At 42.9% G+C, this 18,011-nt stretch overlaps 1 protein-coding gene across 2 annotated transcripts in view; it reads left to right on the forward strand.

Moving 5' to 3' along the window:
- Window positions 1-18,011, forward strand: part of PHF12 (PHD finger protein 12) — an 88,362-nt gene that overhangs the window by 58,100 nt on the left and 12,251 nt on the right. Inside the window, exons 9-12 of one of the 2 annotated variants that reach the window (XM_068270136.1) lie at window positions 932-1,682; window positions 11,560-11,688; window positions 16,768-16,911; window positions 16,995-17,096. In XM_068270136.1, coding sequence (XP_068126237.1) covers window positions 932-1,682; window positions 11,560-11,688; window positions 16,768-16,911; window positions 16,995-17,096 — 1,126 coding nt within the window. The remainder of the gene's footprint in view (window positions 1-931; window positions 1,683-11,559; window positions 11,689-16,767; window positions 16,912-16,994; window positions 17,097-18,011) is intronic. The other variant, XM_068270137.1, reaches the window with a different exon arrangement.

Below are 18,011 nucleotides of genomic sequence, written 5' to 3' on the forward strand. Positions count from 1 at the left end.
TGGGCTCCCTCCATGTCTGTCCATTCTCCAGCTGTCAGCCCCGGTAGTCGGGGGTTACTGCACATGCACTGCACTGGCAGCACGTCTCCTTGGTCCCGTGGGCCTGGAGCATTCTGCTCCTGCGCAGATAATTGAGGCTTGTAACTGCACAGAATGCTCACAACCATGAGAGTGCAACTCAGGAGGCAGTTAGCCAGGGCTGAGCATGCACAGTATTCCCCCACTGGCTCAGTTGTGGACTACCAGGGCTGCCAGCAGCTGAACGGACACAAAGGGAGCCCATGGACTACAGGGGCTGGAGGAAGCCCCAGGTAACTGTAAACCTTTTGTTTTAAAGACTCTAATGTATCTCTGAATTGTCTGTACTACTATATCATAGTTGTACAGCTTACTTTAATGAAGCAGGAATTTGGTAATGTTTTCCTATGTGTTTCTGTGCTTTTATGTAAGTGACATGTTTTTGTTTCCAAGTTGATGCATACTTGGCTACCATTTGTATGCAGTAATAAAATGGACCAATCAAATGCAGCTGATTTTCATTGGTCCAGTTTCAATCTGCATTCTAAATGCGACCAAATGTGAATCCATTCCCAAACAATTGCAATTCATGAATAATCCTGTTTTATGGATACTCCCGCCTCTCTACATGTATTAATCCTTTGTTAGGAATACTGTGGTTCTTTAAGTATATTTTCTTTGGCTGTTGTGTCTAGGGATGGTTCAGCTCCATTTAAAATGTTAAAAAGGGAAATGAACTGTAGTGTTAGCTACCTAATTTCAAGAAGTTATCCAGCCCTGCAACAGCTAAACAATGAGCCACAAGTTGCCTCATCTTCCATTATCCATATTTTGTTGTCTGTAAATCCTAAATGATGGGAGATGTTTTCGTGGCTTTAATTCCAATGTTTTGGGTTTTTTCTTGAATCTTTAGTGGCTCCGTAGTGTGGTTGCACTTCAGTGCAGCATATTGAAATACTTGTCTGCTAAGCAGATGCCATCCTGGGGGTCAGATGACGTTGATTCATTGGATATCAAACCTGTTATTGCACCTGATGGTTCCGTTTCCAACTCTCACCAGCATGCTGATGGCAAGCCCCAGGTACCTTCATCCTTAGGACTGTGTCCTAGTAGTCAGACTACAGCATTACAGGAAGACTGTACATTTGTTGGAAAACCACGCCACTCAGCCAGCTGTGGCACCTCCAATGGACCTTCCACATCAGAATCTAAATCCAATGGGCCACACGCTTTGAGCGATAGCCCAAGCCCCACGGAACAATTGACTGAGCACCAAAGGCTAACTGTAACTACTACTGCTGTTTCTGTCCTCCCCCAGCGACCTCCACGGCCTAGGTCGGGTACTCCGCCCACAGCAACTGTTCTCCCAAACCATGTGTTGAAGTTGGATGGCACAGCAGGATCTGCACACTGTGCTCAGAGGCTTCCTATTCCATCTGTTACACCTCCAAATTCCTGTTCCAGTCCAGAACTTTCTTCTAGCACTTTGTCACGGAAACCTTCTCAGTTGCCGTCTGGATCTCTACCCAGTCAGCATGACACCAGGCCTGTGGGGTCACCACTGTCTGGCACCCGAGCACTTACACCTCCACAAGCTGTCGGTGTGGTCCTTACCTCAGCAGCTCCTGGTGCTTCTAGACTTTGTGCAGCAGCTCCCCCTGCAGGTGAGTTATTTGACACACACTTCCTAATCTTCTGAATGTGTATTGCTACAGGAGTAATAAAACTGTTAATTTATTCCCGACATATTAGTACCAAAATACAATAGGGGTTTTCTTTTAAAATGGTCACATAATTCTGAAGTATTGCACATTTTTGCCTATTTAGCACCTTAGACATGGACCATTCAAATGTTTTTGCTACTGCACTAGGTTAGTTCATTTCCAACCTGTGTAAATTTGCATCAACTCAAAATTGTTAACTGCTCATTGTCCATACCTGATGGTACATGCTAAAGGGAAATGTCTCTGTTAAAGGATAACCGAGGTGACAAGAGACAAACGTGTGCCTAGCACACAAACTACTAGACTGTGTTCCTCCTTTTTTTTCTTAGCCTGAAAGAGTTAGAGACTCTGAAGTCTCAATTTGTACATGTTTTTATAATTTAATCCTCTTAAGCATTATAGCCTAAGTTAAACCGACGCAAAACAAGGATTTATTCATAGAGAAAACGACCTGCAAAGTTCCACGACTTCGCAGGTCGCAGTTCGTGCTGCCCTGAAGAAGCATAGCTTTGCGATTTAGCTCTGCCTCTCCCCGGATCTCTAGAGATCGGCAGAGATTAATTGCGGAGGAGGCAGAGCTACAGCTCAAAGCTCTGCCTCTTGAAGGAAGTAAAGCCATGCGAGACCTGGAGCTTTGCAGGCCTTTTTCTCTATGAATAACCCCTCGTTTTGCGGAAGTTTAACTTGGGCTAGAATGCTGAAAAGGATTAAATTATAAAAACTTGTAAAAATTGAGACTTCAGAGTCTCTTTAAAGAGAAACCGTAATCAAGAATTGAACTTCATCCCAATCAGTAGCCGATACCCCCTTTCCCATGAAAAATCTTTTCCTTTTTCTCAAACGGATCATCAGGAGGCTGTTTGGCTGATATTGTGGTGAAACCTCCCACAGTGTGATGTCAGGCCCATGGTGCTGACATCACACTGTGGGAGCCTTGTTGCATTGTGGGAAATAACAGTTGTTTCCAACTGCCAAAAAAAGCAAGCAGCAGCTACTTCAGCTGACATCACCTGCCAGCAGTAAAAATGTCGCCATGTAATGTGAGAATGTAAATCAGGGAGGGGAAAGATTTTACAATGGGCAAACACTGACTAAATCATTTATACATACCGTTTTTTTCGGAATATAAGACGCACCTTTTCTAAAAAATAGGGAGAAAAAGTTCCTGCGTCTTCTATTCCAAAGGCAGGGAATCCCCCCACTTCAGAACTGCACACACATGGACATGCACAGGAGACATGGACATGCACAGGAGGGGGCACACACACAGGAGGGCACACAGGGACTGGAGGACCATGGGGGTGAAGGGGACACATAAACACACACGGGGGGGGGGGGGGGGGGGCAGGAGGGGACATGGGCACACACACATAGGGGGACAGGAGTGGACACAATGGGACTGAAGGAACACACGGGGGCTGGAGGACACGCACATAGGGCAGCAGGACCACACAGGGTGGCAGAAAGGGATGACACACTCAGGAGGACAGGAAGGGACACATAGTGGACACAGGAGGTCAATGGGGGAGAACATGTACAAGACGCTCCTGGAACATGGACGCACCAGGTTTAGTATATATTGGCCTCAATTCACTAAGCTTATCTCCTGTCTTTAATAATGTTTCTACAGTTGTTACCATGGTGATAAGGAATGTAGTATTCAGGAAACCTTTTACCTCAGGCAAACCTAAAGTTAACTCTTCTGTCTTTAAGTTAACTCTCCAGTCCTTAAAATAACTCCAGAGTTAAAGACAGGCTGTTAATTAACTGCGTGTGAAAATAACTACAGAGGAGGTAACTTAACTACAGAGGAGGTAAGGAATGAAGAGTTAAGATAACTCTCTCACTGTGTGGAGGTAAGTTTTCTCTTGCCTTATCTCCAGCATGATCTTAGTGAATTGAGGCCATTGTATACATTTTTTTCCCCCTGATTTTTGCCCTCTAAACCTAGATGCGGCTTATATTCCAGAGCGTCTTATATTCCGAAAAATACGGTAAATATTGTAAAGATTAAGCACTTTTGTTCATTACGTTATTTTTACTGGAGTTCCTCAGTAAACATTAGGTGTGCAAGTGACAGTTTTTGACCGGGTTGAGACGGTGTGGGACTGAGTCCAGACTATAGCATAACTCTCACCGATAAGGAATTACAGCTGTAAAACACTTTCCTGTCATTAAATGGCTTCTGAGTGCAGAAAAGAAATAAAAAGGGTCAATAATTCATAGATTTGAGCTTTGGCATACTTCAGTGAATGTGTCATTGAGCAGAGACCATGAAACAGTAAACATTTAAAAACTAGATTTAAATATAAAATAAAACTGTGGAATATCTATAAAAAAAGTCAGTTTTATGAGGACGACAGATACAATTGTTTCTCAGCAGTTTTTCACCTTGCATGTCCTTTTAAATATAGTAATAGTTGAACTGCCAATTGTTTTTATTTCTCAAGCTGTATTAAACTATTAACTTTTGAATGGTAAATGACGGTGATCCAGACACACTTGTTTTTATAAATGTGTCTGGTTCTTGCACTGTATAGCTATCACTCCTTCTGATTTGGTGTTGTATACACAGCTGGCGGTTTCCATACACTATTCCCCGGTCCAATTATGGCTTCCCCACACACCTGGTATATTGCATTTTGGCAGCTTCAACAAAACCCCTGGGATATTCCATTATAGCACTACTACTCGTAGCATTATAGCATTACTGCTCTGAATTTTGATAATTGGTGAAGGTCAAAAGGCCATAGCTGATCAAATAATATGTATAACATATTGATCACATCAATCTGTATAAACTGACATTTGTTATGGATATCCCTATTATGACAGCTTCTCCCATCACCTGGGATATCCCATTATAACCACATTCCCCAGCACCTGGGATATCCCATAACAACCACCTTCCCCAGCAACTGGGATATCCCATTATAACCACATTCCCCAGCACCTGGCAAATCCCATAACAACCACCTTCACCAGCAACTGGGATATCCCATTATAACCACATTCCCCAGCACCTGGGATATCCCATAACAACCACCTTCCCCAGCAACTGGGATGTCCCATTATAACCACATTCCCCAGCACCTGGGATATCCCATAACAACCACCTTCCCCAGCAACTGGGATATCCCATTATAACCACATTCCCCAGCACCTGGCATATCCCATAACAACCACCTTCCCCAGCAACTGGGATATCCCATTATAACCACATTCCCCAGCACCTGGGATATCCCATTATAACCACATTCCCCAGCACCTGGGATATCCCATTATGATAGCATCTCTCAGCATCTGGAATATCCCACTATGACTGCTTTCCCCATCCCCTGAGATATCCCAATATGAACACTTTCCCCATCCCATTATGACAGCTTCTCTCAGCATCTGGGGTATCCCATTATGACAGCTTCTCTCAGCATGTAGGAATATATCATTTTGACAGCTCCCCCATAGCCAGGAATATCTTATTATAACCCATTATAATGGCTTCTCTCAGAACCTGGGATATCCCATCCTGACTGCTTCCCCGGTACCTGGGAATATCCCATTCTGACACCCAAAGCACCTGGGATATAAGATAGTGCACACACTCAAACCTGTGATATCCCGTTGTCAACTTTTACAAGGAATATTGTGATTTACGTAGCAGGACAAGGTGCACTTTTACAGTAGTCCAAAGCTACATATTGGTAACTTTGGTTGCCTGTCCTAGAGGATCAGTTTGATGGCCAAGAAAATAACATTTGCTATTGGAGTTCAGTAATGGCAACTCCTGTATTTCTAGGTATTACGGTGCACTTAGCTAGTGCATCTGGCCTCATAAGCAGTAGAAACAAGTTTTGTTAAATGTAACCTTCCACAGGTGTACCCAAATGCAGTCAAGATCCAGCGGCAGGAAACTGAGAGCAATGGCTTGTTTATAGGATTCCACAGGGTGCTTTAGGGCCTGTTCATGCTATGCATGGTTCATTGTGTTAATATGCCTTTAAATAACTGACCATGCACTACCCATAGCTTTTAATGGGGACATTCATACTATGGTCATTAGAATGTGCAGCATAATTTTGCACTGTACATGATGTAGTAAAGGTCACTGTAGATATATCATTGTGTTTGCATTTAATGCTTACATAGTGCATTGTAAAATACACATAAGGCACATGGTGGGTCCTCGCTGGGGTGTATTGGTAATGTCAAATGTCCAGCAAGTGATCCAGTGAAGGTCCCCTTTATCACGGTTGTGGATAAACCTCATTTCTTATCTATGTCCTTGATAAATGGGACCCTAAGGGGCTCCACAACAATTGTCAGTTAATATAGATTATTGATGTGATTAATAAGTTATGCACATTTAATCAGCTATGGTATGTTGACCTTCACCAAAACTCAAAATTCGGACGTGGTCCAATGTGTTCATAATCTTGCTATGTAATTTTATTACCTGCCTGAGCCCTCTTCTGACACTAAAGGTGCGTACACGCACTACAGAAGCCAACAACTGGTCCGTCAGACCCTTCCGCTGGGCGGACTTTCAGCAGACAGTAGTGTGTGTGTAGGCACTGTCGGCGGATTGATAAGGCTGTTCCTAAAGGATTACTTAACAGCACTTCCCTAACTATTCCTATCTCAGTTGAAAAATAGTTAATTTATATTGTTCCTTTAAGAAAATGCCACTTGTTTTTGGACTGTGGGAAAACTAGGGAAAATCTGCCATACGTGGACAACATATGCTGCTAATGTTGTCTGTCAGCTGGCTTTGCCAGGTCTTTATTATTTTACTTTGTTCCATTGAGACTTGCTTACTTGGAAAGAAGATTCTATAGTGATATGGATTAATTTGAAATACCTTGCTGAGCTATAGAGAAATCAGACATTTTACCTAACCCTAAGACTTTGTGCAGCAATGGGGTTCAGATGCGATTTGCAACAGCAACAAAAAATATGCTACAGATGCAGGGTTTTGTGTTGTTTTTTGTCGCACTCACAAACCGGAAACAGCCCATTGCTTTCAATGGGCTTTTAATTCAGATCTGAATTTACATGTAGAGAACCGGAGGGATTTCCGGGAATTGGAAACAGGGCCAAGGTGTGCATCCAGGTGAAATTGAACACCTGTGAAGTAGCTGTTCACAGGTGGACCAACCCAGTCTCATCACTATGTTTGGCTACCTAAGTGCAGACATTTTATATTACACACCACCACGAGATTTCAGTTGCTTTTGAGGCTACATATGCATGCATTACTGAACTCAGCAGAGACCACCCTGAACAGCCACCTCGGCCGATATTCCAGCATGTACTAGTGTCATCCAAGCTCTTTTAAAGCAGGAGGATTAGCCATACTGTGCCAGGGGGAAAACACATATATAAGTAGATAAATACTTTATCTACTTAGCTCATGTATTGTACTGTCCACCTTTTGATTTCAGTGAATTTTATATAGTAAATGAAGAGAATTCTGTTCCTGGTGGGTACCATATCTTTTGCCCACAGTTTGAGGCTAAATACTGATTTCATTTCTTCCCTTAACTTTTTTCTTTTCTCCTCGAATCGCTGAGTCACCTCAGCCTTGCTTGTAAACACAAGTGAGCAGAGGATCATGTTTCGGCTAGGCAGGGAAATAAAGGGAAGAGGAGGAATATATTATAGATAAAAAGAACCCCCAGCATGCAACTGAATGGCAATGGCTTTTAAAGGGCCAGTGCTCCTAAGGTATTTGATAACTCCAAATCATAACAGCAGAAAAAGTTTTGAATGCAGGATTAGCATCTTTATCACTTAATACACTCAGACCAGTTGCTGTTGAAATTTGATTTTTATGGTGACAATCCCGCTTTAACCTCCTTAGCGGTAATCCTGGTTCATGCTCTGGTATGGAAATCCACAGCTCAGAGCGGTAATCCCGTGCCTGACTGAGTTATATGCAGGAGCTGCTGCAGATCTCTCTGTGGTATATTTTTTTTTCTTGTTTTTAGGGTCTAAAAGCTTGTAAAAAAAATTGCATGTCTTTTAGATACTAAATCTGAAAATAATCATACCGCCAGGGAGGTTAAAGACCTGGCACACCGGATCTTGAATGACAGCAACTCCCAAATGTATTGTTCCCCTTCCTTTCCCACACCAACTGGAAGTCATTTATTTGTGCTCTGCTCCATTGTCCCTATTCCCATCTCCATAGCAACAGTTTTGATCTGCTGTAGCATCTGTACAGCTCATTTCCTCGGATCAAACTATCTTGACAGGCGACAATAGTGGTATGTGTGTAAGTGATTTTATATTTTCACAATCCAGCTGTCTTAAAGAAAACCTGAACTGAAAATTAAGTCAAAATAAGCATACACAAGTCATACTTACCTTCCATGTAGTCTACTCCTCAGTGTCTTTCTCCTGTCCTGCGTGCTGCTTGTCCACTGTGATCAAGGGAAAATTCCGTCCTCCATTTTGAAAATGGCCATTACCCATAACAGCTTTCTGGTCAGCACACAGTTAAACTGTAACATCGCCCACTTGAGCCATAGGGAAACGTGGACATTACCTGGTACATCAGTTTTCCTCTCAGCTATAACTAACAACTGATATTTTACTGACAGCAACTGATATATTCCAGATCTGACAAAATATTGTCAGAACTGGAAGGGATCATTGTCAGAAGAAAATGGTGAGCTTCTGAGAGGAACTGATGGCAAGGTAACTATGTAATGTTCATTTGAAGTTACCTCATGTGTTTATTTTAAATATTTTTACTCAGTACAGGTTCTCTTTAAGCTTGGTACACACTTGCAATTTTTATTGACCAATTGTACCACTTCCATGTAGTATGAGAACTTGCCTACACATGTTCATAGTATTCAAAAGCTGTTGGCCCTCATACAACATTAGAGGTGGTAAAATTTGTTAGTGATTGGCTAATCAAAATTGGATGTGTATGTGCTCCTTTAGGTAAGCCTATGTTTCTTTTTGTGCTTATTACTGCACTTGGAGCTTGATCCTCTGGCAATCCTTTTTGCATAGTTGAGCTTTAAGAATTAATGAGTGAAAAGAAAAAAAGCAGCGATGTGTAGTAAGTTAAGAATTCGTCCCAAAGTTTTACTGCTGCTCATGTCCTTATTGGGGAGAATTTCCCTTGCTTTCCCGTTCAGGTGAGACCACATACTGCATAATGCATTTCCTAGCAAAGGAAGGGCCAGTGCACACCAAAAAGGGCTAGCGTAATCGCAAAAGCTCAGCACTTTTTGAAGTGATTTTTCAGAGAGGTTCTAGGCATGTGCCCAGCGATTAATTATGCCTAGTGATTTTTGGAGCGTTTTATTTTTTGTTACAGTAGAGCTGTAACTGAACAGCATCTGTAACAAAAATGCTTGGAAAATTGCTCTGATATAGCGCTTTCAGAGCGACTTTTCACTTTCCTGTACTTAAGCGCAGAAATGCTGCAGGACTTGCCTTTGGGAGAAAATCACATAGCTCTGGTGTGATCATTTTTTTTTTTTTTAAGTGCTCAGAAGCGCTATTGGTGTTCACCAGCCCGAAGTGATTAACAACCATATCCTTCCTTTTGGCCGTGTACCCAATTATTTGTGTTTTCTAAAGAAGCCTTATTCATTGCTATACAGTGATGTGAAAAACTATTTGGCCTCTTCCTGATTTCTTATTCTTTTGCATGTTTGTCACACTTAAATTTTTCTGCTCCTCAAAAACCGTTAACTATTAGTCAAAGATAACATAACTGAACACAAAATGCAGTTTTAAATGATGGTTTTTATGATTTAGTGAGAAAAAAAACTCAAAACCTACACGGCCCTGTGTGAAAAAGAAATTGCCCCCTGAACCTAATAACTGGTTGGGCCACCCTTAGCAGCAATAACTGCAATCAAGCATTTGCGATAACTTGCAACGAGTCTTTTACAGCGCTCTGGAGGAATCTTGGCCCACTCATCTTTGCAGAATTGCTGTAATTCAACTTTATTTGAGGGTTTTCTAGCATGAACCGCCTTTTTAAGGTCATGCCACAACATCTCAATAGGATTCAGGTCAGGACTTTGACTAGGCCACTCCAAAGTCTTCTTTTTATTTTTTTGAGCCATTCAGAGGTGGATTTGCTGGTGTGTTTTGGGTGATTGTCCTGCTGCAGCACCCAAGATCGCTTCAGCTTGAGTTGACGAACAGATGGCCAGACATTCTCCTTCAGGATTTTTTGGTAGACAGTAGAATTCATGGTTCCATCCATCACAGCAAGCCTTCCAGGTCCTGAAGCAGCAAAACCACCCCAGACCATCACACTACCACCACCATATTTTACTGTTGGTATGATGTTCGTTTGCTGAAATGCTGTGTTACTTCTACGCCAGATGTAACGGGACACGCACCTTCCAAAAAGTTCAACTTTTGTCTCGTCGGTCCACAAGGTATTTTCCCAAAAGTCTTGGCAATCATTGAGATGTTTTTTAGCAAATTTGAGATGAGCCTTAATGTTCTTTTTTCTTAAAAGTGGTTTGCGCCTTGGATATCTGCCATGCAGGCCGTTTTTGCCCAGTCTCTTTCTTATGGTGGAGTCGTGAACACTGACCTTAATTGAGGCAAGTGAGGCCTGCAGTTCTTTAGATGTTGTCCTGGGGTCGTTTGTGGCCTCTCGGATGAGTTTTCTCTGCGCTCTTGGGTAATTTTGGTCGGCCGGCCACTCCTGGGAAGGTTCATCACTGTTCCATGTTTTTGCCATTTGTGGATAATGGCTCTCACTGTGGTTCGCTGGCGTCTCAAAGCTTTAGAAATGGCTTTATAACCTTTACCAGACTGATAGATCTCAATTACTTTTGTTCTCATTTGTTCCTGAATTTCTTTGGATCTTGGCATGATGTCTAGCTTTTGATGTGCTTTTGGTCTACTTCTGTGTCAGATAGCTTCTATTTAAGTGATTTCTTTATTGAAACAGGTGTGGCAGTAATAATCAGGCCTGGGGGTGACTACAGAAATGGAACTCAGGTGTGATAAACCACAGTTAAGTTATTTTTTAACAAGGGGGGCAATCACTTTTTCACACAGGGCCATGTAGATTTGGAGTTTTTTTTTCTCGCTAAATAATAAAAACCATCATTTAAAACTGCATTTTGTGTTCAGTTATGTTATCTTTGACTAATCGTTAACAGTTTTTGATGAGCAGAAACATTTAAGTGTGACAAACCTGCAAAAGAATAAGAATAAGAAATCAGGAAGGGGGCAAATAGTTTTTCACATCACTGTATCTAGGAAATATTCCACCTGCTTATTATAAGCGTTTCTTATGATTGGTTTATTGGTGCGGACTGGAGGTCAGAGCCTTGGGTGAGACGCTCCCCAGTTGGCCAATAGAAATAAATAGAGGAATCCTCCACGTATTGAATACAGCACCTGTTTTACAAATTTTATCAATGTGTATTTATACAGCACTGACCTCTTCTGCAGTGTAGTGTATATAATCTTGTCACTAACTTTCCTTCAGAGGAGGCAATGGCTTTATGGGGGCAGGGGTAGACTAAGGGCACGGCATCTAAGAAGTGTAGTGTCACAGAGCGGGCAGAGTCAGTGAAAGGAGCAATGCCCTCAACAGAGTTGCCAGGCGGATCGCTCTCGTGCCTTGGGAGGAGGAGGGGGGTGTTCAGGGGCCACTGTCGAGTACCTAGAGTGCTTACAGAGGTAATCAGTATCAGCTACCTTGTCCGAGATTGAAGGTAGCTTGTACAAGACGTTATAGTAGAAGATCTGTCATAATCTGTATCGCCACATAATTTGCTAATCTGAAAATCTGAAGTTAATGTAAAATGTCTCCTTACAGATGATAAAGGTCGACCTAGTACATTATCGCTTGATGGCACTTCAACCAGTCTTTCATCACACACTGCTAACTCAACAAATATGGCAGAGCTTACAAATTCTCTTAGGAAGTTGACTGACGGGAATGGAGGTAAGTGACTCAGAATTTGGAATGCTAGCCGTATTGTGTCTCTTTCAGGAGAGTATTTTTTTTTGTTTGATTTTATATTTATCTGCTTTTTTTTTTTATTTTTATTTTTCATATGGCATAAAATCAGACTATATACTTTCCCAAACAAACTGCTTCCAGTTATAGTCAGACCTATCAGAGCTCTGTAAAGCTGAGCGTCCACATACATTAGTAAATCACTACCGCAATCGCAGCATTGTGCTAGCGTTTTGTACAGCAGTGGAGCTCAGTTGCTTTAAAAAGGCTGCAGGACCTGTATTTGACCTTTCCCTAATGGCACATGGTCCCGGTGGACTTGCTTCCGTTGACTTTCATTAGCCTATCGCTTTTGTAATCGCCGGTGATTCCAAAGCATGGTTAAAATCGCTCTACTCTCTCTCTACTGGGCCATAGTCCTAAGGAGATTTACTGCCACAAAACAAACTGGTTTTACAGTCTGCTGTAATATATTCTCAACAGGTTTTTCAGTAGTTCCGCTGTCCAATCATCCTGTAAATATTTAACCTTTTCTTAAAAACATAGAATTTTATATTCATACTCTCCAACTTACGAAAGTCTGACTTACAAACCACACATCGATACAAAAGGCCTGAAAATGGGAACACGTCACTAATACAGCAAAGGAGGAAGTATCTGAGAGCTGGAACGTGACGTGGAGAGCAGTGGCCAGAGGTGGTGTCAAGTGTGAGTTAAAGGTAACCTGAAGTGATATGGTGGCTGGCATATTTTAATTTCAAACAATACCAGTTGCCTGGCTGTCCTGCTGATCTTCTGCCTCTAATACTTTGAGCCATAGACCCTGAACAAGCATGCAGCAGGTCAGGTTTTTCGCCAAAAAGATTAGCTGCATGCTTGTTTCAGGTGTGCGATTCAGGCAGCTAGGCAACTGGTATTGTTTAAAAAGAGATAAATATGGCAGCCTTCATATACCTCTCTCTTCAGGTTCCTTTCACACTACCTAACACAGTCCACCAAGTAAAGATTCAGGTTTTGATTCGAATCATTTGGAACGTTTGTGAATACAAACATGTCAACACTGCTCACTACTACTATTGGCATCAAAAAGTTTTCAAAGAAGTTCTAGAAAAGTTTGTAGATGGCTTGATGCAAACCCGCTCACCAAATGCAGACAGAATGCTAATGAGCAAGGCTCCCACGACTGGGGAATGGATCTACACACCAGTATAATTTACAGCGTACCTTCTTTTATTCACTCCACCAAAATTCCAGAATGCTCAGATTGCATAGTGTATACAGGAAGTGCAGGATTATTAGGCAAGTTGTATTTTTGAGGAAAAAATGTATTATTGAACAACAACCATGTTCTCAGTGAACCCAAAAAACTCAATATCAAAGCTGAATATTTTTGAAAGTAGTTTTTAGTTGGTTTTTAGTTTAGCTATTTTAGGGGGATATCTGTGTGTGCAGGTGACTATTACTGTGCATAATTATTAGGCAGCTTAACAAAAAACAAATATGTACCCATTTTAATTATTTATTTTTACCAGTGAAACCAATATAACATCTCAACATTCGCAAATATACATTTCCGACATTCAAAAACAAATCAGTGACCAATATAGCCACCTTTCTTTGCAAGGCCCCTCAAAAGCCTGCCATCCATGGATTCTGTCAGTGTTTTGATCTGTTCACCATTAACATTGCGTGCAGCAGCAACCACAGCCTCCCAGACACTGTTCAGAGAGGTGTACTGGTTTCCCTCCTTGTAAATCTTACATTTTATGATGGACCACAGGTTCTCAATGGGGTTCAGATCAGGTGAACAAGGAGGCCATGTCATTAGTTTTTCTTCTTTTATACCCTTTCTTGCCAGCCACGCTGTGGAGTACTTGGACGCGTGTGGAGCATTGTCCTGCATGAAAATCATGTTTTTCTTGAAGGATGCAGACCTCTTCCTGTACCACTGCTTGAAGAAGGTGTCTTCCAGAAACTGGCAGTAGGACTGGGAGTTGAGCTTGACTCCATCCTCAACCCGAAAAGGCCCCACAAGATCATCTTTGATGATACCAGCCCAAACCAGTACTCCACCTCCACCTTGCTGGCGTCTGAGTCGGACTGGAGCTCTCTGCCCTTTACCAATCCAGCCACGGGCCCATCCATCTGGCCCATCAAGACTCACTCTCATTTCATCAGTCCATAAAACCTTACAAAAATCAGTCTTGAGATATTTCTTGGCCCAGTCTTGACGTTTCAGCTTGTGTGTCTTGTTCAGTGGTGGTCATCTTTCAGCCTTTCTTACCTTGGCCATGTCTCTGAGTATTGCACACCTTGTGCTTTTGGGCACTCCAGTGATGTTGCAGCTCTTAAATATGTCCAAACTGGTGGCAAGTGGCATCTTGGTAGCTGCACGCTTGACTTTTTTCTCAGTTCATGGGTAGTTATTTTGCGCCTCGGTTTTTCCACACACTTCTTGCGACCCTGTTGACTATTTTGAATGAAACGCTTGATTGTTTGATGATCACGCTTCAGAAGCTTTGCAGTTTTAAGAGTGCTGCATCCCTTTGCAAGATATCTCACTATTTTTGACTTTTCTGAGCCTGTCAAGTCCTTCTTTTGACCCATTTTGCCAAAGGAAAGGAAGTTGCCTAATAATTATGCAAACCTGATATAGGGTGTTGATGTCATTAGACCACACCCCTTCTCATTACAGAGATGCACATCACCTAATATGCTTAGTTGGTTGTAGTCTTTCGAGCCTATACAGCTTGGAGTAAGACAACATGCATAAAGAGGATGATGTGGTCAAAATACTAATTTGCCTAATAATTCTGCACTCCCTGTATTTGTTTGGCCAGTAATCAGTTTTGAAAGTTTTTAAATTATGATTTAAAAAAAATTAATTATGTGATTTGGGGTTTGTTTTTGTTTTTTTTAAATCTTGGTGATGGGTCTTTGTGAATAATTACTCCTATGTTGAAAAATATAACAATATTTTATTGTATTCAAAATCTGTTGACCATAACGCATGGAAGTGGTAAAATTGGCCAATCATAATTTGATGTGTGCGCACACCCTTTTGGTGTACCCAAACATTTGTACATAACTGCAGAAATCATTTTAACGTTTAATTGCATATTGGGAGTGTGGACTGCACAAGGGATCCCTAAAGGGAACCTTAACTGAGAGGGATATGGATGTTTCCTTTTAAACAATACCAGTTGCTTGGCAGTCCTGCTGATCTCTTTGGCAGCAGTGGTGGCTGTATCATACACCTGAAACAAGCATGCAGCTGATCAAGTCTGACTTCAGTCAGAACACCTGATCTGCATGCTTGTTGAGGGGCTGTGGCTAAAAGTATTAGAGGCACTGGGTCAGCAGGAGAGTCAGGCAACTGTTATTATTTTAAAAGGAAAAATCCATATTATTCTCAGTTTAGGTTCCCTTTAAAGGACAACTGAAGTGACAGATGTATTGAGGCTGCCATATTTATTTGCTTTTAAATAGTACCAGTTGCCTGGCAGCCCTGCTGATCTATTTGGCTGCAGTAATGTCTGAATAACACCAGAAACAAGCACGCAGCTAATCTTGTCAGATCTGACATTGTCAGAAACACCTGATCTGCTGCATGCTTGTTCAGGGCCTATGGCTAAAAGTATTAGAGGCAGAGGGTCAGCAGGACAGCCAGGCAACTATTATTGCATAAAGGAGTTGTCAGCCATAAAATGCTGCCCCCTGATATACTTAGGGCTTCCTCAAGCCACTTGCAGCAGACATGCTTCATTCCGCATCTCCGCTTGCAGCCGCTGGCCCAGGGTCCCCAGTGGTGCAGAGGGCGACCTCGAGGTCGTCTCTACTGCACCTGCACTGACAAGCCCACGTTTTCCTCGGTGCACTGCGCAGGCGCAGTACACCATGCACAATGTGGGCTTGATTGACAGCAGCGCAGGCACTCTCTAGAGGAGGTCAGCCTCTGCACTGGTGGGGACCATGGGCTAGCGGCTGCAAGCGGAGATGCGGAGTGGGAAATGTCTGCTGCAAGGGGCTGGAGGAAGCCTCGAGTAAGTATATCAGGGGGCAGCATTTTATGGCTGACCACTCCTTTAACTCCTTGCCTAATGCTGATTGGCATCGGGAAGTTGGCTCCCTAGGACTGCCTAATGCTGATCGGCGTCAAGTCCTGGGGGCGGAGATTAGCAGGGATCATGCGCGCGTATCCCCGCTCAGTTACTGAACTCTGCTCCGTTAACAACCTGCCAGCTATGGCAGAAATGTCTTGCACAGCGCTGCGATCTAGTGCAGCACTGTCCGTGGGACAGCTCTGTCACTGAGCTGTCCCCAGGAGAGGCTCGCAAGCTGATCCCTCTCATGCTGATCCCTTAGAGAAGTGATCAGCTTGATTGGATCTCGGGGAAGAGAATTGAGAGGGAAAATTTTTAAAGGATGTTTTTACTAAAAGAAAAATAACATTTTATTTAAAAAAAAAAAAAATTGCAGCCGCAATCAGATGCCACCAACAGAAAGCTCTGTTGGTGGCAAGAAAAGGGAGTATGATTCATTTGTGTGCTAAGTTGTATGGCCGTGTAGCAAGCTGTTAAAGCTGCAGTGGTCCGAATTGTAAAAAATGGCCTGGTCACTGGGGGGAGGGGGGGGGAGGGTTTAATCCTGTGGTCCTCAAGAGGTTAAAAGGAAATAAATATGGCAACCTCCATATCACTCTCACCTCTGGTTCACTTTTAAATGAATGCAGAGTTTCCCACCATGTTGAAGCATCTCTAACCAATTTTACCACTTCTCCACAGGTGGTAATCTCTACTATGCCTCTGCACTGCCCCACTGCCAGAAGCGGCACACTGATCTGTGTAGTATTGCATATTTGCTTTTATTTTGATGTATATAGATAATTGTATACTACCTTTGCACGGTGCAGAATTTAGGATAGCCTTATCGCTTGGGTTAAAAGAGGTGGTAGACAAATCAAATTAGTATTTCGGTAGAGTAATGCCACACGTTTCCCAAAAGTGGTAATTTACCTCACATATAACATACCTTTCTCAACACATTGCTTTTTTCATATTGCAGAAATCCAGATAAACCTGTTAGATGAGAAGCTGGTGAAGTTTTTGGCAATGCAAAGAATCCAGGAAATTTTTTCTTCCAAAGAACATCCAGTATCAAGTGCCAGCCACCTGCAGCCCGCTCCCTCCCTCGCACATGCAGCTGAAGGTGGGTTCCTGCACTGTCCATGTCAGTAGTAGACACGTGTATGTGGCATGATCCTTTACCCATGTCCTGTTACTTTCATACAGCTCAGAGAAGAGATGTTCAGGCCAGAGCAGTCTTCTATCCTCTGATGATGGGTGTTGGGGCTCCTGTGAACATGTGTTACAGAACGCTCTACATTGGTACAGGTGTGTTTACTACTCACTACTTTTAATCTTTAGTAATCCAGTACATTCATAGGGTTTCACATCACATAAATGTAACCATGTACTTCAAGGTTGGCAGCCTCTCTGTGTGAACTTGGGATTCTTATGCTACTTGGCCATCTACTGTTGTAGTCCCCACTGCAAGCTTCTAAGTAATTTGTCCTGCTCATTACCCCCCCCCCCCCCCCCTTCAGAGATGAGATGTTATTAATTCCAGGTTATATGCAAAGGTAAGGCAGCTTACATTTGGACAGGTCGCATACACTCCCTGATTGTGTAGTTCCAAGCTACATACACAAAGTAGAGTGCAGGAGATGGCCACTTGTACAATATTTGTAAAATTACAGATATTCTTCGGTTAGGATCTATGTAATTACGATAGAAATCCATGCGCTGCTTTTGCTGTTTAATTGGGCACAAGAGGCTGTTTGCTTAGCAGGCTAATCGCACCTATTAAAGCGGACCTGAACTCAGAACTTCCTCTGTACTCTAACAGATGAGCAACACCATGATAACCTTTAACCTTTTGGGGACCGCCCATAGTAGACCCTATACCGCACTTGTGGCTTTTCTAGCATGATGCAGCGTAGGATCTACGCCACCCGCCGTTTCCGCTCCCGACGCGATTGTGCGCATCCGAGAGGGGAGATTAAACTGTCATATGACAGCTGACATCTCCCCTTAGTGATCAGCAGCCATCGCATATGGCTGCTGATCATGTGAGCACTACGATCACCAGCAGATCGTAGTGATCACTGTGACAGCTGCGGCAGGGGGGGGGGGAGGGGGTGAAGAGGATCTACTCACCTCCCTGCCGTTCCCGCCACCCCCCCCCCCCCCCTCCGCTCTAGCCGGCATCTCTGCTCCCTCTGACGTCAGAGCCGGGTCCCAGATTGA

Source organism: Hyperolius riggenbachi, chromosome 2 (genome assembly GCF_040937935.1).
Source record: "Hyperolius riggenbachi isolate aHypRig1 chromosome 2, aHypRig1.pri, whole genome shotgun sequence".
Taxonomy (NCBI): Eukaryota; Metazoa; Chordata; class Amphibia; order Anura; family Hyperoliidae; genus Hyperolius; species Hyperolius riggenbachi.